Source organism: Sinocyclocheilus rhinocerous, unplaced genomic scaffold, assembly GCF_001515625.1.
Source record: "Sinocyclocheilus rhinocerous isolate Xijiao unplaced genomic scaffold, SAMN03320098_v1.1 scaffold2834, whole genome shotgun sequence".
Taxonomy (NCBI): domain Eukaryota; kingdom Metazoa; phylum Chordata; class Actinopteri; order Cypriniformes; family Cyprinidae; genus Sinocyclocheilus; species Sinocyclocheilus rhinocerous.
The window spans coordinates 322397-345132 of record NW_015662588.1 but is presented as its reverse complement, the minus strand read 5'-3'; the positions used below and the strand labels follow the sequence as shown (position 1 = coordinate 345132).

General features: G+C 36.6%; 1 protein-coding gene across 1 annotated transcript in view; it reads left to right on the top strand.

The window, feature by feature from the left end:
- LOC107728164 (Down syndrome cell adhesion molecule-like protein 1 homolog) overlaps positions 1–22736 on the top strand; it is a 138465-nt gene that overhangs the window by 18717 nt on the left and 97012 nt on the right. Inside the window, exon 3 of the mRNA XM_016538257.1 lies at positions 2691–2837. Coding sequence (XP_016393743.1) covers positions 2691–2837 — 147 coding nt within the window. The remainder of the gene's footprint in view (positions 1–2690; positions 2838–22736) is intronic.

The window sequence follows — 22736 nt, the reverse complement described above, 5'->3', positions numbered from 1 at the left end:
TGTCTGTCTTTCTGTCTGTCTGTCTATCTGTCTATCTGTCTGTCTGTCTGTCTGTCTATCTGTTTTTTCTTCCTGTCTATCTGTCCGTCTCTCTACCTGGCCCTGTCTATCCGCTGTCTGTTCGTCTGTCTGTCTATCTATATGTTTATCTATGTATCTGTCTATCTGTTTACCTGGGTCTTTTTTCCATCTGTTTCTCCATCTTCTCCATCTTTTTGTCCGTCCATCTGTCTGTCTGTCTGTCTGTCTGTCTGTCTGTCTGTCTGTCTATCTATCTATCTATCTATCTATCTGTCTGTCTGTCTGTCTGTCTGTCTATCTGTCTGTCTTTTCTATGTCAGTGTATAGCTATTCTGATCTAGACTTCCTTTGTGTTGACAGAGTTTGGCGGGTTGGGTGGGATCCTTTGATTGAGTGTAGTGGGAAGCAGGTCATTGACAGGAGTATTAAGACGAACAGGGCTTTGAGTTAAATGTAGAAATGTGCCTAGTAGAAGCTATGCTATATTAACTATATCACCTCTTTAATCTTAAATAGTAGCATTTTTAATGGAGAGTGTCCTACAGCCTGTACTGAGTTTATCTAAAGTCAGCTTGAGGGTTAAACACAGACCTCGTGCGACGAGCCTGACAGGTGCACTGTGACAGACTCATTCTTCCTTTCTTTCAGCCCTTTGTTTCTTTGGCTTCTTGCCTCCTGATAGGTCATGTACATTTTTTTTTTCACCATTACATTAATGAGCACCTTTCACCGCCTCATTCGTATTCAGTGTGGATCTTTTAGCCTTTTTTAAACGTCTTGCATCATGAATAAGTAAATACAGTATTTGGTTTCTCTCCAGTTAATTATATAAACGATGGTGATACAGGACTCAGTTCTCCTGGTGTGCGCAAAAGGAGAAAGAGAGCACCAGCCCGTGTGCCAGTCCGTTTCCAAGCAACCGATGAGTATAGTCAGGCATCAGTAACATTCTAATGATGCCGCACATGAAGACGGAGAGTCATTTGCCCATAAAAAATGCTATCTGCTATTGTTGTCGGCAAATCCGTCTGTGAATTTTACACATGCATTATTGAAGCCTTAGAGATGTTTTGGCTTGTTTACGCTCTTCCCACCGCTGTAAAACAACATTCCACAACCAGGTGTAGCACAATCCGAGTCGAGGTGAAAATAAAACTAGCTAATAGAGGGCCTGTTTGAGTTAGTTTATCTTTAGAATCTCAATAAGACCCGAGCCTCGCAGTCAATCAATGACTGAATAAATGATTATTTGTAGACTATGGAGTCCTGAGTGTAATAGGGAGTTCTATTGATTTGTTCTATTGATTCAAATCTCATCTGCATCAGTAAGAAGCTGGTTAGTTAACAGTGGGCAAATATACACAGCCTGTTTTAACTTACTTAAACATATTTCATTTGCATATTTTTATAAACCGTTTAAATATGTAGAAAGAAATAAAGAAATATAATGACTGGACTCAACGATTCATGACTTATCCATCAGACAAAGACACTGATTCGCCTCGCTGTGGGTGACACTCTGGCACCTGACAAAAACCGTTATTAATGACCAAGGAAATTCACCCTCTAGCCAGGCGTTAATTATATATAGAAATAGAGGTAGCAAGTGAAAGTGAGACAGGAGGGGGTGAGGAGCATGGTTGTGGGTAATTGCCACGTTTCATGAATTCTTATGATCGGTCTCTTTTCTGATGGGGTGAAAAAGCTGCGTAGTTGAATTGGCCGCGAATCCAATTGCAATACCCACAGAGTTCTCTGAAAACATCCCCCGACTGTGTGATCAGATTTGCGGCATCATGTTCGTGAATGAGATGCCCTTGCTCTGCGTCTTGCGTTACTTCCCTAAAGATACGAGGGAGAAATTAAAATCCATAAGTAAATAGATGTTGATGAAAGACACAAAGCAAATTGAGTCCCTGAAATTAAAATGAAATTCAGCGCCTCCTTTAATCTGCTCACGCTCCCTTGTCGCGCTTTACCGTAGGAGGATCTCCTCGCCCGTAAATAACACCTCCATACCCTGCTCGGTTTGTGTGTTCTTTTCGTCTATTGATTTTTTCGTGCAGGTTCCGGTTGTCAGGTGCAGAGAGGGTCCCTTTAGCGGGGGCAAATGTTTCTGACAGCTCCAGAGGCTGTGTGGCGGCGTCCACTCATCGCCGTCTGCATGCATTGCCCGGGTGATTTTTAAAAAGGCCACTTCCTGAACACTTAAACACCTCTTGACAAAAAAGATTCAGTCTCCATCTCAGAATCTAGTAATATATGTTTAATAAAATTAATGCATTGGTCTCAGATCAGGTCTTTTTGAATGCACAAAAAAAGGGCACTCTTTTGGGAAAATACTATATATATTTTTCTCAAATATTAAATTGGTAGATTTTATATAATTATTAATGTTGTTGTTATTGTTGTGTCTTTATTTATTTAGTTTAAATTATTGTGTACAATTGACTGAATTACTATTCTTATTATAATTATTTTAAATGTATTACTATTGGGTTTGCCATTGATATAGCATTTGATACTGATGTTTGATATAATAAAATAAAATCTGTAAAAAAATTTTTTTATAATTTCAGATTCAAAATTTAAATAAAAATAATTTAAATAATTTAATAATTAATTTAAATTAATTAATTAACCTTTTTCTTCTGGCTCATCTTGAACAGTGTTCAGGGAACCTTACACGGTTCGCGTGGCGGACCAAAGGTCCATGCGGGGCAACGTGGCCGTCTTCAAGTGCCTCATCCCCTCTGCTGTGCAGGAGTACGTCAGTGTGGTGTCCTGGGAAAAGGACACCGTCTCCATCGTCCCAGGTAAGACATACCTCACATGTTTGGGCTGTTAAAGTAACCGCAGATTTGAAATCTGTTATGTTTTCATACATTTTGGATGTGCAGTAGATCCTAAATAAGTAAAGGAAGCCTTGTTGCACCTGCAGTTTACAGTTTATGGGAAGGTCATTCTGGTTTCAAAGTGTGGAAAACAATGGGTGTCATTCGGGAGTCCAAAATAGGATCCGGTCAGCAACCTTAGGCATACGTAAACATTGTTAAATATTTTATCATATTTAAATCTATTCTGCACAATTCAGCACAGGAAATGCTAAAAATGCCAAATTCCATATGGTTAGAAGCTGTATGGAAAGCCTGCAATTCAAAGGTTGCAGAAACTTTGAAATAAATTGATCCGCTTTGCGCTATTCTGTGGATTGTGCATTTCACTTGGCAGTTTCGCAAGTTGCACAGTAGCCTTTTTCTCTCAAAATAATACTTTGTAAATTATAATGATTGTATAATCTAAATATATTTTATTTTGTAGAATTTTAAGATTGAAATGTTGGCGACCATCTCACTGGCTGCATAAGGATGTTTGTGTGTAAAAAAAATTGACGATTACAATATAGACAGTATACATGGAATGTATTGAAATGAGAATGTAGATTCACGCATTCGTATATCAGTATGTTGGTAGTTCATCGCTCAGGTGAAAACAAATACTTTGCTAAAATAAGTAGGCCTAATCTCTGAAATAGATTTTGGACTTTACAATTAAAGTTTACATTTGTGTTTTTTCATTGAACATTCATCTGAGGTGTTAAAATGAAAATGAAAGCCCCTCTTTTTGATTTTAGGCTTACACTAATATTCTCAATATGGTCTTGAGGAACTCTGTTAATCAGTCCTAATTAATTTTGGCCTCAATATCTCCCATTGTGTCTGGATGGAGTGGAAACCAAAAAAATAGGACAATTCAATAAAATGGAGCTGAATCGAGACACGTAATGCCCTGTCAGCACGGATGATTCTCACTCATTCCCAATATAATCTAACACGGTATGCGTGCAGCACAAAGATTTTCATGGGGGTAATGTCCATGGACGTTTGGGTGAGAATGACTAGCATGGTTGCAAATTCAGCCTACTTTAAGCTACGCCTCAGTATGTCTAACTAGATTGGGACCAGATGTTGGTTCGTAGTTACTGACAAACATATTTCACATAAATTACATGGGGGACAAACAGTTTGATCTTACAGTAACTTAAAAACTAGCTACTTTTCATGCTAGGTTTTTATGTCCGATGACGGTTTATGTAACATATCTAATTGTTAGATATTTTTAGGATTTCTGCCTCTAATGTAGCGTTATTTTGTATAATTTATATACCATTATAGTATGTATTCATATTTTAAATTAGCTTTTATTTTTTTTTATTTTTCAAGTTTTTACATTTTTGTCTACTTGTTTTCTTTTAATTAGCACAGGTTTTGTAGGCATCATTTATCTGAACTTATATACCTCAGTTTTTAAATGAAAAATAAGCATTATTTGTGTTATGGCAATGTTCACACAAAAACTGAGGTGCATAAGTTCAGATCAACGAGGCCTACGATCAGTTAGTTCCAAAAAGAAATACAAAACCTGTGCTAACTGAAAGACAACAAGTTGCTAAAAAATATTGAATCCAATATTTGGTAATTATATAGCATAACAAGAAATGTATAAACATATTTTGTCAATTTTTTTCAAGTGTAGCAAAATTGAAAAAGGATTTAAAAAAAAGAGTACAAAAACAGTTTTTCTCCAAAAAGAAATACAAAACCTGTGCTAACTGAAAGACAACAAGTTGCTAAAAAATATTGAATCCAATATTTGGTAATTATATAGCATAACAAGAAATGTATAAACATATTTTGTCAATTTTTTTCAAGTGTAGCAAAATTGAAAAAGGATTTAAAAAAAAGAGTACAATTTCTTTCTTTCTTTCTTTCTTTCTTTCTTTCTTTGTTCTTTTCGTTTTAGTCCAATGCGATACCATTAACTAGCATTTTCAGGAAAAAGAAAACCGTCTCTGGGTCAAAATGACCAGAACACAACATAGAAGTTACATTTTAATAATTTTGCTATGTGCTTTTGTCATTCTTATTAGTTAATTTCAACATTATTTTAAGTTTAGGTTTGTAAACTATTATTTATAATTAATTTCAGCTTTATTTCAATTACAAAAAAATATATATTTGTAATAGTTAGGTTTAGTTAACAACAAGAGCACTGCTCTAATGCTTTCAAAAAAATAAATAGGACACTAAAGTATATCGTAATCCTGAAAAGTTCTTCCTTTCAGGGGGTTCAACACTTAATTAGGTTGTGCAGACCTCCCCAATAACTCCCACCCTCTATATGTGTGTATGTTTGTTTGATAAATCCAGTCTGGTCGTGGACAAATGCTTTTCCACTTTATCAAATTCCCTCTAAAGGCAGCAAAATGATTCTGCCAAGAGTGCTTTGTGTGTGCGTTCAAACAAGGTAGCAGTTTTCTTGAGTAGCGGACTTCCTAGCTCAAGTGGCGGAGTGTGTGTGTACGTTTGTGTGAACCCTGGCCTTGTAGTAGATTGGAAAATCAATAGGTGCTGCTTACACCGGCCAAGTCAGATGGAATCAGTGACTAGAGTCTCTCTCTTTCTCTCTTTGCTCAGTTCATCTTTCTCAATGGAGGTGCGCATCTCCCTGCCCTTCAGCGCTCATTGATCCGCTTTATCCACTGTGTCAATGTGTATCAGTATAAGGGGTCTAGAGGTTTCCAGCAAGTATCGATTGATTACATGCTTGGATTCCCCTGTCTCTTGTCACAGATGTGGACGTGTGAGTGGTCATCCGACGATACGGGGCATTGTGGGAAAACATCCATAGGGATGTACACCTTGGCGGCGTGTGTGTCTGTGCGATTCCAGGCCAGCGCGTTAGTTGTTTTCTCCTCTATCTGTTGTGTTGTTGCTGACCGTGACTTCCAGCTTAATTGATTAAGCAGTCACTTTAATGGATTAACAGAAGGTCACACTTCCAGCTCTAGCAAACTGACTCTTACACTCTTTGCATAAAGATTACCCAGCACATCAGTCGAGCTAAAAAATTCAAATGATCTGCTTTAACATGAGCAAAGCTAACCCTCTGGTTTATCTTGGTAAACGTAATAGACTATAATTACATCGCTACATCGCTTGTTGTATTCCTCAACTGTAAGTCGCTTGGGATAAAAGCCTCTGCCAAATGAATAAATGTACATTTAAATGTAAATTATGTTATGTGGAATAAAGGATGGCTGCTTAAAAGGCTTCTTTTTACAATATAATCAAAGTGAATGTTGACTAGTGTCTTCAAGCTCAAAAAGATTAAAAAGAAAAACATCATAAAAGTGATGTTATATATACTGTGTATACTGTATATATATATATATATATATATATATATACTGTATATATGACGTGTGCACTATAATCAGAACTCCTGGATGCATTTGAAACCATTATATAAGCAAAAGACCAAAATGTATAGTGTTATTCAATGAAAATCTCAATGTCATTGACATCATTGAGAGATTGAGGGGCAGATTTAAATTTGTATGATTTAAATGTATTTTAATAGTTAAATTAATAATTATTATTATAAATATATTTTATTTATTAATTAAATCAATAATTCATAATAAATTAAAGAATAATTCAGATTTGTTTTAATTTGTATAACATTTTAATCATTCAAGTTGAATACATATTTGATTATAATTATTGTTACCATTCAAAAGTTTGGGTTAGTAAGATTATTATTATTATTATTTAAATTAATACTTTTATTAAACAAAAGTGACAATGAAGTCTTTTTCAATGTTACAAAATATTTATATAAATTATTTTTTTTCGAGCTTCCTTTTAATCAAAAAATCTTGAATTGTTTTTTAAAAAATCCACAAAAATGTTAAGCAGTACAACTGTTTTCAACATTGATGATTATGATGATGATGTTATTATTATTATTATTATTATTATTAAGAAGAAGAAGAAGAAGAAGAAGCATAAATGTTTCTTAAGCAGCAAATCAACATATTATAATTATTTCTGAAGGATCGTGTGACACTGAAGACTGGAGTAATGATGCTGAAAATGTAGCTTTGACATCACATAAATTACACTTTAAAATATATTCAAATAGATAACAGTTATTTTAAATTGTAAAAAATAATTCACAATATTAATTTTATTTTTTGAATAAATTTATGCAGCCTTGGTGAGCATAAAACATCTTACCATCCTCAAACTTTTGAACAGTAAAAAATGTTATCTGAAATAAGAATCTGAGAAACCTAAACCTGACACAAACCCCATTGGGTTGAGATCAGGAGCTAGAGCTTTATTGGAGAGCGCTTGGTTAAGAGTACCAAGGTGTTACCATGGCAAATGTCTAAAAGAAAGAGAAACTGGTAACACAATGGTACGTTTTATTAATGGTGTAATAGTGGTAGGGTTCACTTGTATGCGTAGGAGGGCCATAGAGAGTGTGTGTATGTGTGTGTGTGTGTGTGTGTGTGTGAAGCAGTAAGCTGATTTCTGCTGTGTGACTCATGTTTAAGATGGCAAGATGTGTAAGAGGATCAGAGAGAGCGGTGAGGAGTTAGAGCAGGATTTACAGGTTCAATTACACTGCCTGTCATTAGCCTACCCTTGTTTTAACTAGGAATTTAAATAAATAAATAAATAAATAAATAATAATAATAATAATAATAATAATAATAATGAAAAAGGTACACCAGGCCAACACACATGTTTTCCTCACCACCATCTCACTTTGGCACATAGACTTCTATTGTTCCTAAATAAAGCCAACTAGTATTATTATAGAGCAACCTTAAACTAAACCCTGACTTTAATGTGAATTCATTGTTGAAATTATTTCTTGTATTAAAATTGAATGTTCAACATTTCATTCTGAGATGCAGCTGCCACAGAAATTACACACTTCACTTTTGACCCTAAAATACAGCTGGCTTTTATAGATGTGAAAAAAAGTAGTCTCCTTATGATTCTTCTCTCTCTCTCTCTCTCTCTTTCTCTCTCTCTCTCTCTTTCTCTCTTTCTCTCTCTCCTTTTCTAGATTTAAAGGAATAGTTCACCCAAAATGAAAATTTGCTCAGGCTATCCAAGATGTAGAATCACCAATGGATCCTCTGCAGTAAATGGGTGCCGTCAGAATGAGGGAAAAAAAAAAAAAATGATAGAAAACATCACAATAATCCACAAGTAATCCACACAACTCTAGGCCATCAATTACCAACTTGTGAAGCAAAAAGCTATGTGTTTGTATGAAAGAAAACCATCATTAACATCAAACCATTGCTTCTGGCTAAAATATGTGTCCTCTATAAGTAGTATTGCTTTCTTCACTGAAAAAGTCAGTGAAAAAAAAACTTGCCTGAATAAGGAGAGAAATATGCACAGACCAAGCACTGTTTACAAGCAAAAAATATTCCAGCACAAATGTCAGTGTATTTTGATGTGAAAAGACAGCAGGGAATGGACTTTTTCACTGGAGAAAACATTTTTTATTGAATATGGACTTGTATTTTTGCCAGAACACATGCTTTTCTCTTCACTGATAGACTAGAGTCGTGTGGATTATTTGTGGATTATTGTGATGTTTTTATCAGCTGTTTGGACTCTCGTTCTGACGGCACCCATTCACTGCAGAGGATCCATTGGGGAGCAAGTGATGTAATGCTACATTTCTTAAAATCTGTTCCAATCATGAAACAAATTAATTTATAACTTAGATGGCCTGAGGGTGAGTAAAACAGCAGCAATTTTTTTTTTTGTTTTTTTTTTTTGGGTGCACTATTCCTTTAAGTAACGTCTGGATACATTTTCATTGCTAGATTAGACATACTGACAGATTAAGTAATGTGTGGTTGATCTTGGGGTCTCCCTCCACTTCAGTCCTTTTTGAATGTGTCATTTAGCCATTTTGCTATTTCCCATTGATGACGCTGGGATGAGATTCATAACATCCAGGCAATTCCCTGTGTGAATTTAATAAAATGCAAAAAAAGATGGAGGGATGCTAAATTATTGATTTGAAATGGAACAGAAATAAAGAAATAAGCACGTCAGCATGTGCGATGTGGAATCATTATGCTGATAGGACTATTTATATGAAGGGCAAGGAAAAACTGCATCTTGTTTGCAGTAAATTTCAAATAGTGGTGCAGTTTATGAGTGTGAGCGTGGATGTGTGTGGTTATAGTTCTATATCAGCCTGACACTTCAAGGAAAACCAAGCAAAACTGGAATAATGGTCAAAAATCGCTCATCTTTTAAAATACTTTTAGCAATAAAATGAAGTCCATGCTCTTGTTCAACGGTCTCACTTCCTTCCCGGTACATTGTTAGTTGTGTGATCCCGCTCAATATACTTTTTCCTTTACAATCCAGTAAAAGACACATTGTTGTAATCTGTAATAATCAAGCTCTCCACTTTCAGTCACCCTTTGTCCTCCTTTTTTTGTCCTCTGTTAGTTTAGCATTACTGGTGTATTCCAGCAGCAGATATTTTGCACATTCACAGTACACTACATTACCATACATACACTATTAAACTCTATGAGTGACAGAAAGTGACCGTGCTGCTGCTCTCTCAAGTGTCAATATTTGACTACCTGATAAGTACAAGACTGTAGCACTTGGACACATATACACAGACTGTGAGAGAATGACTAATCTGGTGAATATAAGAAAAGCTGAATATTTTAAGGTCTAAGTTTCAATATAATGAAAGTAAATGAGGAATGGGTCTGTCAAGGTTCAAAAACATCATAAAAGTGGTCGGTATATGCTATATCCTAAGCCTTCTGAAGTCATATGATAGCTTTTTGTGAGAAACAGACTGAATATTAAGTTGTGATAATCTGACCAGATCACTGACTCAGTGATTTGAACTTCAGAGAGTTTAATTACGTCTTTAATTGATTACGTCTTTAATTGATTTTTTTCCGGACATTTCTGCCATATGTACATTAACTGACAGTCACCACTGATAAGCTACCACTAAATATTGTTGAAACTTAATTTGCTGTAAAGTTGCTTTGCAATGATTTGTATCGTGAAAAGCGCTATACAAATAAACTCGAATTTAATTGAATTTAATTGAATTGAACTTCAAAATTAATCTTTTAGACCCATTTTGTGAACTGGATCAGCAGGATATATCTGTGTCGAGATTTTAAGTGAATAACAACTTAAAATTCTGTCATCAGTTACTCACCCTCATGCTGTTCTAAACCCATAAGACTTGGATTAAACCGTTCACTTCATTTGAATTCATTTTATGATCTTTTTATGAACATTTTGAAGCATCGAAGTTTTGGTTGTGTAGACTTTCAATGGAGGGACAGAAATCTCTCAGGTTTCATTAAATATAAAATAATTTGTGTTTTGAAGAAGAACAAAAGACTTATGGGTTTGGAACAACATCAGGGTGAATAAATGATGATAGCATTTTCAACTTTGGGTGAACTACCCCTTCTCTTCACAAAAGGTATTACCTGACTTCTGAAGACGTGGAATATTGCATATGACTTTTGAATGAACTACTTTTATTATACTTTTTGTCATTTTTTTTCTCCCCATTCACTTTCATTAATGATTGAAAAGAGTAGCCTGGATATTCTTCAAAAATGCACCTCCTTGAAAGGAAATCATATAGGTTTGGGACAACATAAGGGTGAGTTAAAAAACATTAAAACAATAATAATTTTTGGTTGGACTATTGCCTTAAAGTGTTCCTTTTTGCCATTGGTGTTAGTTTGTCTAGAATAGTGTGAAATGTACGTATCAGTGTGTTTGTGTGTGTGTGTGTGTGCATGAGTTTTCATCAGGCAGTTTTGTTCAGATCCTTCTCCACCTCTTCTGTAAGCCCAAAAAACAGTGTGAGTTTTATCTTATCTCCATGGCAACGAGTATGAAACGACGGTCGGAATGAGGAAGGTGTGAGGATGCATCACAGTGTGATTTTTTTTAATTTTTTTTTATTAGCGTACCACCACGGCGCCACACACATGAAGGGGGTCTGAATACTTTCCGTACCCACTGTATATATATATATGTGTGTGTGTGTGTGTGTGTGTGTGTTTTTTAACAATAATATTGCATTTCACCCAAACATAAACAACAATATTTATTAATTCATTCATTCATTCATGTTAGACTTAAAAAGAAGACGTTTAGCAGAATGTCCGTGCTGTTCTTTTCCCATTCAGTTAAAGTGTTGACCTCCAAAAATGACTTAAAACTACCATTAAAGTGATCCATATGACTCATGCACTATTTCACAAGTCTTCTGAAGCTCATATGGAATGCTTTTATAGCACTGTCCGCAGCTTGGCAGCTCAAGTCCCCATTCAATTTCATTGTATAGAAAAGTTTAAGTCCTATTAAAAGTTAGACCTGTCAGCTGGTGATGGTAACGTGAGGTCACATTGTTCCAGGAACCCGTTAATGATCAAACGTCACCTCATATGTGTGTATGTTAGTGTGTAGCATTTCAGTGTGTGCCTGTACATTGTAATGTGTGTTTGTGTGTGAGAGAAGTTGGTCATGTCCTAACATGCCCGTCACGAGTTTCAATAATACACACACACTCATGCATTATGGAAAAGCTTTATACAAATTGTCCTCTAAAGTGGGACTGAAAAAGAAATCAATAGTCTGAGCAGTGAATGGAGTGTATGGGGATTTATTTGGAGGTGCTGAAGGAGCGTGTGACGGATGAGGGAAGAGGGGACTGAACTCCAGTGGGGACTCACTCGCTGAAGAGGAATTACACCACACTGATTCGACTGGACGTTTCTGTCCTACACTGCATTTCTCCAGTCACATTTCTTTTGTCACTGTTCAAAATGTACACTGATTTGTTCTGCCTTTTTGCCACTTTTTATAGGCACTAACAAAAATATTTCATAGTATTACAATGGATTTTTGGACATGGCATTGTGGTAATGCTATATATTTTTTGACATTTATCATGGAAATATCAGGGTGTTCTTTGAATTATCTTGAGTTCCTTGCATATTCATGGCATATGAATATGGTAATAATACTGTTACTAGTCCACAACTTCATAATAGTAGTTTGACCACATGTGGTATGGAAGTTAACATTTATTTATTTATTTAGTTAATTATTTATTTATCAATAGATTGATTAAAGCTGAAGATTGATATAGATTTACCAATCTATAGAGTTCTGAAGTACAAAAGAAAGGTTTGAATTCCCACATTTTTGCCAGATAGATAGATAGATAGACAGACATACAGATAGATAGAGCTGCATACCCACAAAAAAATATGTATAATTATCTGTTTTATTTCAAATTTATTATTATTATTATTATTTGTGTGTGTGTGTGTGCATGAGTTTTCATCAGGCAGTTTTGTTCAGATCCTTCTCCACCTCTTCTGTAAGCCCAAAAAACAGTGTGAGTTTTATCTTATCTCCATGGCAACGAGTATGAAACGACGGTCGGAATGAGGAAGGTGTGAGGATGCATCACAGTGTGATTTTTTTTAATTTTTTTTTATTAGCGTACCACCACGGCGCCACACACATGTACAGTCCAGTGCTTTCACAGTTATGCGCATGCCACAAACACATTCCGAATGGCTGACAGATTTCCTGCTGAGAGGGGCATAAACTCCAACCTGGACAGACTTCCCTGAACCAAACACTTCTGCAGAGAAAGCTCAGAGGAAAAACACTGAATGAAATGTAATGAAATTTAGAGGAGGAAGTGAGTAGACCCGTGTCCAGGTTATTTTTGAACAAGTTAAACTGGACTGTGTCTGTTAGATAAGTTAAGATGCTTCTGGGTTTATGCAATTTAATCATTGATTCATACCAGCACTATATTACACCAGTGTCACTTTATTATTATTAATATACTATTTTAATGCTTGTTAATATTTTGAATTAGCTATTAATATTTTTTCAATTCAATTTGTTTCAGTTAATATTTATTTCAAGTAACATAATTGTATTTTATGGCTCCGTTTTAGTTTTAGTTAACTATAATAACCCTGGTTGATATAATTTTAATGTATTTTCCTTTCAGTTTTAGTTTTAGTAATTTTAATACTTCAGCTTATTTATTTCAGTTAGTTTCCAGGGAAACATTTCAAATTTTTATTTATATTTAGATATTTAATCTTTTTTCAGCTTTTTTTTCAAGTACAGAAGATTTTTAATACCAATTCTAAGTATATATATATATATATACAGTGGGTACGGAAAGTATTCAGACCCCCTTAAATTTTTCACTCTTTGTTATATTGCAGCCATTTGCTAAAATCATTTAAGTTATTTTTTTTTCCTCATTAATGTACACACAGCACCCCATATTGACAGAAAAACACAGAATTGTTGACATTTTTGCATTATTATTATTATTGTTGTTGTTGTTGTTGTTGTTGTTGTTGTTTTACATTTTATGCACAATAAAATTTCAGATTTTTGACACATTTATACTTTTTGTGGGGATGCACCTCAGAAAAATCGGATGAGCTAAAGGATCTAGATTTGATCAGCAAACATGTACATGTGTGAAAGTACACCCTGATTTGCTTATAAATGTACAAAATGGCTCAATGAATTGCGATGAGACTCAGCTGATCACACACGGGCCTCAGTGTCTGCCAGCTACAGCCATTTTCTACCAATCTGCATATTCAGACCCCAGAATCTCAACAGCACACACGCACACACAGAGGGAGAGAGAGGTGAAGATGGAGAGCTGCTCTGTGAGCGTTAGTAATCAGTGCTCTCTTTAGTGGAGCGTGCCTCCACTCCAGCTGCTCCCTCAAACAACCACACCATTCTCTCTCTCTCTCTCTCTCTGTCTGTCTTTCTGTCTCGGGGTTAGAGAATGAGTGACACTATTCCCTCAAAAAGTGGCACAACAAAAATAAATAAGGAAGGGATAAAGTAAAAGACAGAAAGAGAGGCAGGTGCTGAATAATGCAGACAGTGAAAGAGTGATGAAAGCTGTGGTGGGGCCGGACAGATGGACAGAGAGAAAGAGGTGTGCACTTTTAAGTCCCAGTGTCACCAGATCTTCTGGGGAAAGAAGGGCTGATGGCCACGTGTCCACCCATTAAAGACGCCCTATCTGTTCCTTATTGTTTTATCCCGGTCTCTGTGTCTCCATTAAAGAGAAAGGTGCTAAAGGGAAGAAGTTGTAGAGGCATCCTGCCTGCTGTGTGTGTGAATTTGTGCGAGTGTATTGTGTGTGTGGGGGAGATGAGGGAAATGGAGGCGTTTACTTATTGATGTGTGTTTACGGGGGCAGTGGTGGTGGTTTCAGCAGAGGGTTGGAGTACTGGGCTTGTTTATTCACAACCGTGTTTGGATGTTTTACAGGGAGAGCAGGTGCAAAGCATTGGCGTGTGTTTAAGAAGAGACACCACCGTCCCATTGCCCACAGAAACAGGGAAAGTGAGAGAGAACGAGAGAGAGATTTAGCCAAACATTAGAACATGCTTTGGGATAGATAGATAGATAGATAGATAGATAGATAGATAGATGGTGAGAAAGCGATAGAGGGAATGAGAGACAGGGAGATAGGGAGCCAGGAGAGGGAGAGGAGTGCAGTGCGAGAGGAGAATTTCAATGGCACTCCAATCATCCAGCCAGGCTCGTTAGCTCAGGGAACATTTGCATAGAGCCTCAGTGAATTCATTTGGTGCTACCCAGAGAAGATGGCTTCCTCTCTACATGCTTAGTTATGCACCAAACCCCACACTGCGCCATCCGAGTGCCTTATGCGCGCATGTGCCAGCATGTTTGTCATCCGTTATGTATGTTATATTTCCTTGAATCTGTAAGATCTTCAGGCTGGATCCAAAAACAGAGCTATTTTTTCATAGCAACGAAGAAACAAAAGCAAATGTACGGACTGAAATGAGACCTGCTTGACCAACACTACTAATTAGTCTCTAATGAGGACCCCAGCCTTGATGTTAACCTGGTTTAGTGTGTGTGGCTGAATGTGTGTCTGTCCGGTTCACTCTCTGGAAGGGTGTGGGCTGCCTAAATGTGGCAGTGGAGATGTCATGCATAATTAGAAATGCGGGGGATGTGTTATTTGAATTTTTGCACGGGTCCCAGAACAGAGATTAATGCTGTTTGACTGCAATAATGATGACTTAGTGATGTGTGTGAGTGAGATCTAGAACTGACATTGGCAAAGAGTGACAGATTTTGCCTTGAGCAAGAAAATGATTCTATGAAATGCTTGAAGGTCTTCTGAAGGACATTGTTGTTTTAAATTAGATTCGGGTGTTATTGTGGATGTGCTGTTGTACTGAATATCAGCACGGCTGTGCACTGGCCACAGGCATGAGAATGCAAGACCCTGTCTTGATGCCTCTCTCTCTCTCTTTCTCTCTTTCTCGAGGTATGATTGAGTACTGGTGGGGGAGATGGCTTCTCAATGCGTCATTAATGGCTAATCAATGGCCTCTGTGTTATATAGCGAGCATCCTGGGACTCCCACAAGACTTTAATCTGGAAATCATTTCACTGGCCTCCCAGAATGCCTGCACACACACACTTACGCATTTACAGCAGATCAATGTTTCTGAGAAAAGTGGAGTCAGTATCTCTAATGCATTCTGCACTTGCTTTATAGCTGCATAATTCATAATTTGTGCATTGTTGCTTTCTAAAGTGGCGTTCACACTGACAGCTCTCTGAAGCGACAAACAGAACTCATTCATTTTCAATGACAGAGTGTCAGCAGCCGTCAGCGACCTGATCTGGGAGTGTTCTGCGATGTGACAAAGTTGTGAAGCTTAATTTTATGCAAATGAGCTCCAACGCAATATGGCGACCACCAGTGGTAGTGAAAACACTCCATCTCCTGTGAGATGCTGTAGTTCAGTGTAAGCAAGACAAAATAAAGGTTGATGTTACAGTGAGTAATTTTATTGTTCTGTGTGATTTGTGTCTGCCCACATACAGCGATAACGCAGGGAATACTGCATTACAAATTGTTATTGTTCTGAAAGGGTTTGATTCATTCATTGATAACTGCTAATTTTGTTCATGGTATAATGCATTATGCACTCATGCAATATGTATACACATATTTCCTTTTGCACAATTGTTAATATTTAGCCAAAGAAATCGTATTCCTTTTCACACAAATTATGATTAAAGGTGGAGATTATTGATTAATAAAGACTTATTTTCATGTGACTCATTTCATAATAATATGTAATGTCCTCAAAACACTTTTACCACAGTGCATAATATGTGAACTGATACATTTTGATTTTTGCATTAGCTCCATATGGCTTTACTGACTTCGTAAACTTGCTCAGTAGCTCACCTGGTACAGCGTTGCTCTTGTGACATGGAGTGCTCTAGTCCCATGAAACATAAGTCATAATAAAAAAAAAAAAATCTTAAGGACTGAAATGGCATGATTGCAACAGATTTTTTATTTTTTATTAATCTCACATTTGTTTTTGGTAACACTGTCGGATAGATTTAGGGTAGGGTTTGGTGATTTCAAATGCAAGCATTAACATTTTTACGCCTCTCACCAGACTTTTAATTTCCAAACTGCCACAGAATGTTGCCAGATGTTTCGGATACAACTAAGTAGTTTTACTACCACTCACTCGACATTTCACTCAGAAAGTGTCGCAAAACTTGATAGAAGCAATGTAAAATTATTTTGCTAAAATGTCACTAATGTACTTAATGTAATACTAATGTACTAAAATGCCAGAGAGTACAAATATGATTTTAAACGGTCCTTAAAAACATTAAGAGTTAAAGGGGTCATATGATGCGATTTCATTTTTTCCTTTCTCTTTAGAGTGTTACAAGCTCTTGGTGCATAAAAGGTGGGGCATAGAGGAGAAACAATAATGTACAGTATGTGGAAAATAATGTGTTTTTTTAACTTTAAACCGCATAAACACATTTCATTACACCAAATACACAAAATAATGTTCTTTTTAGCAGCATCATATGACCCCTTTAAGGAAGATGTAACATTCAATGGCAGATTATTCCACAGTCTTGGGTCATTGATAGAGAAAGCATGATCACCCTTCAATTTGAGACGCGCTCTGGGAATTGTTCGAAGAAACTTGTTTGATGATCTTAGTATTACGCCTGAACTGTAAGGCTTAATAAGCTCAACTAACTCCATTCCGTGGAGTGCTTTAAAAACATATATCAAAATATTATACTGTACCCTAAATTGTACTGGTAGCCACCATAAAGAAGATAACAAGGGAGTAACATGATCCGTTTTCCCAGCATTCATTAACATCCTTGCAGCAACATTTTGTACTAGGTGCAAGCAGGCAACTTATGTTTGGCAAGTCCCAACATAAAGAGCACTACAATAATCTAAACGGGGAAAAAATATATAGGCATGGACAACATTTTCCAGGTCACTGGCTGACAAAATTGGTTTCAATTTGGCTATTGCCCCTAAATAGAAGCAATTACGAACCACCTTCTTTATCTGCCGATCAAATAAGAGATGAGTCAAATATGAAAAATATCAAATATGAGAGATGAGTCAAAAAATAGGCCCCCTTCCATGGGCCTAAGTTATTATTTACCATCTGGCTACAAGCTGTGTGACCAAATATAATGATTTCTGTTTTGTTTTCATTCAATTGAAGGTTTTCAGCAGAACTTTTTTAAGTACCTTAGACAAGCTAGGCAGTTTTGAAATTGGCCGATCATTTTTTAAATCATATGGGTCCAGACTTGTTTTTTTTTTTTTTTAAACAGTAGCTCAACAGTAGCTTGCTTACGGCAAAGTGGTACAATACCATTCTAGAGACTACTATTAATAATAGGTTAAACACTTGGACTGACAATATCAACACCTTCCTTAAGAATGCACAGCGAAACTGTATCATTGGGGCAGGATGCTCGCTTTAATTGGAGCATGGCATCTCTAATGTCAGAGAGTGACACCGGTCCAAACTGACTAAAAGAATACATTCCAGTTATGTCTGTTGGCACTGGGTTAGCAGCCATAGATAACAAAACTTACTCAAAAGCTAATGTGGTGGGTTATTAGCAATCATATCGGACAAGTAACTTGCTCTGTAATATTTAGCCTAACAGCTTTTTGGTATTTTGTCAGACTTTCCCTTACCATTTGCAAGGAAACTTGCAACCTATCTTTCCGCCACCTCCTTTCTGCTCTTCTACATTCCCGTCTAAGTGCACGAGTCTGTTCATTTAGCCAAGGTTGTGTTTTGGCTCTTCTTTCCTTCTTTTTGTTTGGAGCAATGGAGTCCATAATGTTCATACAAACAGAATTAAATATTGTAATCAACTCATTTGGATCAACTGAAGGAGGTGCAGACTCGATATGTACTCGATACCACAGGACAATGATCAGAAAATCCATGTAGCGTGATATTAAGATCACAAATTGAAATTCCTAAAGACAGAACAAGATCAAGAGAATGGCCAAGTTCATGAGTGCTACTCTTAACAGATTGAATCAAGTTAAAATAGTTCAACATTTCTAAGAACTCCGCTACCATGGGTTTTCCTGGACAGCAAGAACGTACATTAAAATCTCCATCAATTAAGACTAAATCAGACAATCGTACAATATGAGACAAAAAATAAGATAATTATTCAATGAAGTCTTTGTGATATTTAGGTGCACGATAAACATTTACATAAAGCACCGGTTTCTTATAGTCCAACATCATCGCTTGGGCTTCAAATCTCTGATAGTTCATAGATGGAAATAAGCGCCATTTTAAATGTTTGTTAAAAATAATAGCAAGGCCACCACCCCGACCAGAGTTTCCATGTTTCAACAATAAAAAAAAGTCCAAGTCGTTGTGTATATAAAAAATCATTTAAAATGAATGATTTATTTGCAAGGGATAAGGCATTAACTAATGCCATCCTTACCAAAGTGTTTCCAGTTGGCACAATTGTACCGCCACACTCTTCTGTCTTCCTGAAGTAGCACAGATTATCATGGTTTTTACCTTTCTTGATGTAATGCGGCCTTGATACAGAAGGTCTGGGCATGGAGAACAACACCTCTGGACCAACAATGCGAAGACATGGGAATCGCAAATCCCGAGCCTTTGAGGAAAAAAACGTTCCGCGCTCTCTTTTGCTTTCTCTGACACACCCACTCTACAGCCCCGTCTCCTCTGGCATTTTTTCCTACCACCGGCATTCCCCGTAGGTCGAATTATCTCAGCAGAGGTCTCACAAGCCAAGGATGAAAGTAGGATTGTCCAGTGCTAGAGAGGTCAGGTACAGCTGAACGGATATTAAATAAAGCTTGACGATCGTAAGTCCATAAAGTCTGGCCATATTGAGGAAGTAAACACAACATCAAAAAGTAAAAACAATAAAACAAACGGAGCAAGATGAGCAGCCAACACACCACCGGGTGCCATCTTGAACTCACATACAACTCATGTTTTGTATAAGGCTTATTTTATTTTCTATGTTGGAGTCCAATAAGTTGCAACACAGCTTCTTAACTGTTTGAGAAGAATGTCTTCTAACCTGCTTCCCTGCTTCCTGGGCATAGTTATTTATGAGTTAAGAGCTTGTTTGTGTGTGAGTGAATATGTGTTTGTACCTCTTCTCTTGACTTCCACCTCCTCAGGCTCTCCTTTCCCTCCACTCGATATTCATCCTTTGTTTCTCTCTCTTCAGAGCATTTCAGGTGCACCCGACCCCCCTCTTATGTTCAGAATCGTTATTTCTCTCCTCCTGCTCATCTAACTGGCTTCCCCATCCATCTCCTCTCTCTCATCTCTTCTGTCTCCCTTCTCTTTCTCTCCATGCCCCTGCTGAAGTGTCAGGTAGTATGCATTTCTGTTGCTCTCTGCCCAGTTATAGTTTGACGGCTTTGGTCCAGTACCCAAACTTTGCACTGCCTTGGGCTTGTAATGCTTTTTTTCCCCTTTCCTTTTGTCTTTTAAAATTTTGTGAAGACATTTTTTTGGGAAAACATACTTTGACTGTACATTAAATATTAACTTGTGGAGTTGTTTTCCTGGTTGTTGTGTATTATTTTGCGCTCATACAGTAGCAGTGTACCTCAGGGTTCGATCTTTGGCCCTATTTATTTCTCTTCCACTTACCCTCACAAAGACATTTCCAGTGTCATTTTTTTACTTCTCGAACAATTGAAGTTGTCCAGCTTTTCAAGATAATATTCAAGAAAATATGAATTCATAACCTAGCGACCCTTTTTACTGTCTTAACACACATTCCGGGTTGTATTGTACATGATTCATCAGTGCATTTTATTCTAACAAAATAAAATTATTCCTAAGAAGTATATTTTAATGATATTTCATCATTTTCTTGTTGAATATATAATTTCACTATAAAAATGTTACATTATTGAAGTACAATAGGTTGTGAAAACTGTTTTTCGTCTAAAACCTTTTGCCTGACCATGCACAGGATGCTCAAATGGAAGCATCCTAAAATGCTTGTAGGTCACCTTGGAGTTCACAGAGCTGTCCAGAGAGGTCCAAAAAGTTAATCACAGTGGCGTTTAAGACACCTGTTTAACTGAAAGTGTCTTAGTCCAATCACTATGATACAATAGCTCAGTGTTTTGAAGCATGTCATCAGTGTGTAGCTGTCTTTTTTTAGCTGTCTCCTTGGCTAGAGAAATTATAAGGGAAAACAAAGAAGGGAGGGAATGTTTCTGAGCCTGAAGCTGACTAAGAATCCCAGAAGACAGAGAGGAAGAGAAGGAAAGAGAGAGCGGAGGGAGGAGGGGTGGAGAAAAGAGAAGAGCAGGCATGTAATTTGAATCTCATATACATTTCAGTTGAAAACCAGCCTAGTCTTGATACAAACTCTCTAGAGACCACCACAAACCTCCTCCACCTCCTCAAACACATACACGCACACACAAACACATCTCCTCTGCAGTCACCATACCTTTAATACAAGTCCTAGGGCATCAGAGCATGACCGCTTGTCACGCACAACAAACGCACAAACCACATACGCATATACACTCGTACACAGTTAGTCTTTCTGCATGTATTGGAACAGATTGTTCTTGATGCTTTTGCTGAACAGCTGAACGCTCACAGTCTTGCTAGCGTAAAGCAAGAGTCAAATGCTGAAACATGCATGATGCATGAATATGTTTACACACATGCATTATTGTTCACTTTTAGCCTGACACCCCTTAACTAGTCTCACACAGTTTGTTATCAGTCCACCAGGAAGTTGTGTTTACAAGGTGCAACAAGCGATTTTGAGGACAAATCAATCAGTGGATTTGCAAAAATGTTGGTTTATTTATATTTAACAGTTATACTTAACTAGTATTAAGTTAACTAGTTATTTGCAACAGAATTATACATTGTGCTTTTTGTCTGAGTTACATTTGTAAAATATGTATTTTTAAAATGGACATAATGTTTAGTTCATGCAACAGAATTATATATTATGCTTTGTTTTATTAGTGACACCTGTGAGATAACCATTATGCATTTTTTTCCTATAAATGCTAACCTAACTCTTACCCTACTAACTAGTATTGTTAACTAGTTATCCACAACATAATTATATATTCTGCTTTGTTTTCTGAGTTACATTTGTGAAATAATCTGTGCGTACTTTTAAAATTAATGTTTGTTAATGCTAATGTTAAGGACTTTTATTTGGGCTCTTTTATCTATTAGATTTATTTAGAAATATATCTATTTTTATCTATTTCTGATTACTTTTTTGTCAATTAGCTGTGGCTACATGAAACTACCATCCTTCATTTATTATTTATTTTCTTATGTTCATTTGGTATGTGCACACTCATCAATAGTTTGTGTTTGTCTCATTCTCTCACTCTTCCTGCAGAGCACCATGCTCTTCTACTTCTCCTCTCCTCCTCTCACATCGTGACCTTCTCTGTCTTTCTCTCCATTTCTTTGTTTATTCAGTTGCACCCACCTCAGTGTTTGTTTTTTTTTGAATGCCTATGTATTTATTTTCTTTAGACACTGTGTGCTTTCTGTCTCTTTCTCTCCCTAACATTCTCTGATAGACAAGAGCTTGCCTTGTTTATTTGAGAGGAAAACTCACATTCATCAGCTCCTTGTATCTCTTTCTCTCCCTCTTCCCTTCATTCCTGTCTGTCTTTTTGAGACCCTCTCTAGCTGAGGTTATGTTTTTGATGTTCCTGTCCCTCTCTGTATCTTTGTGAGATCATAGCGCATGGCATTTGTTTGTGACTGACATCCACAGAAGATCTCTTTAATATCTCAGTCGTTTCTCCTAGACAATAATGAGATTAAATAGAGAAACTTTTGTATTGTCTCCTGAGGAAAAGACCACCTGAGGTAGTAATCGTACACATTTCTCCTGTAAAGTGTCATAAGTAATCTCCATAATGTATCAGACTGTGCTCAGATCTACCAAGAAAGCATCTGCGATCAAACATAAGGGATCTTGGTAACAATTTAGAATAGGGAACTATTAATTCACTATTAACTAAGACTTTCCCTCAATAAATTCCTAATTTGCTGCTTATAAATAGTTAGTAAGGTAGTTGTTAAGTTTAGGTATTGGGTCGGATTAGGGATGTAGAATAAGGTCATGTAGAATAAGGCATTAATATATGCTTAATTTGTACTAATAAATGGCTAATATTCTAGTAATATGCATGCTAATAAGCAACTAGTTAAGAGACCCTAAAATAAAGTCTTACCGACTTTTTCAGCCAACACTGATTTTTCACTTTGATTTGACTGACTGAGCACTATTAAATATGCTCGGTTTAATATGCTATTTTATATATATATATATATATATATATATATATATATATATATATACTGT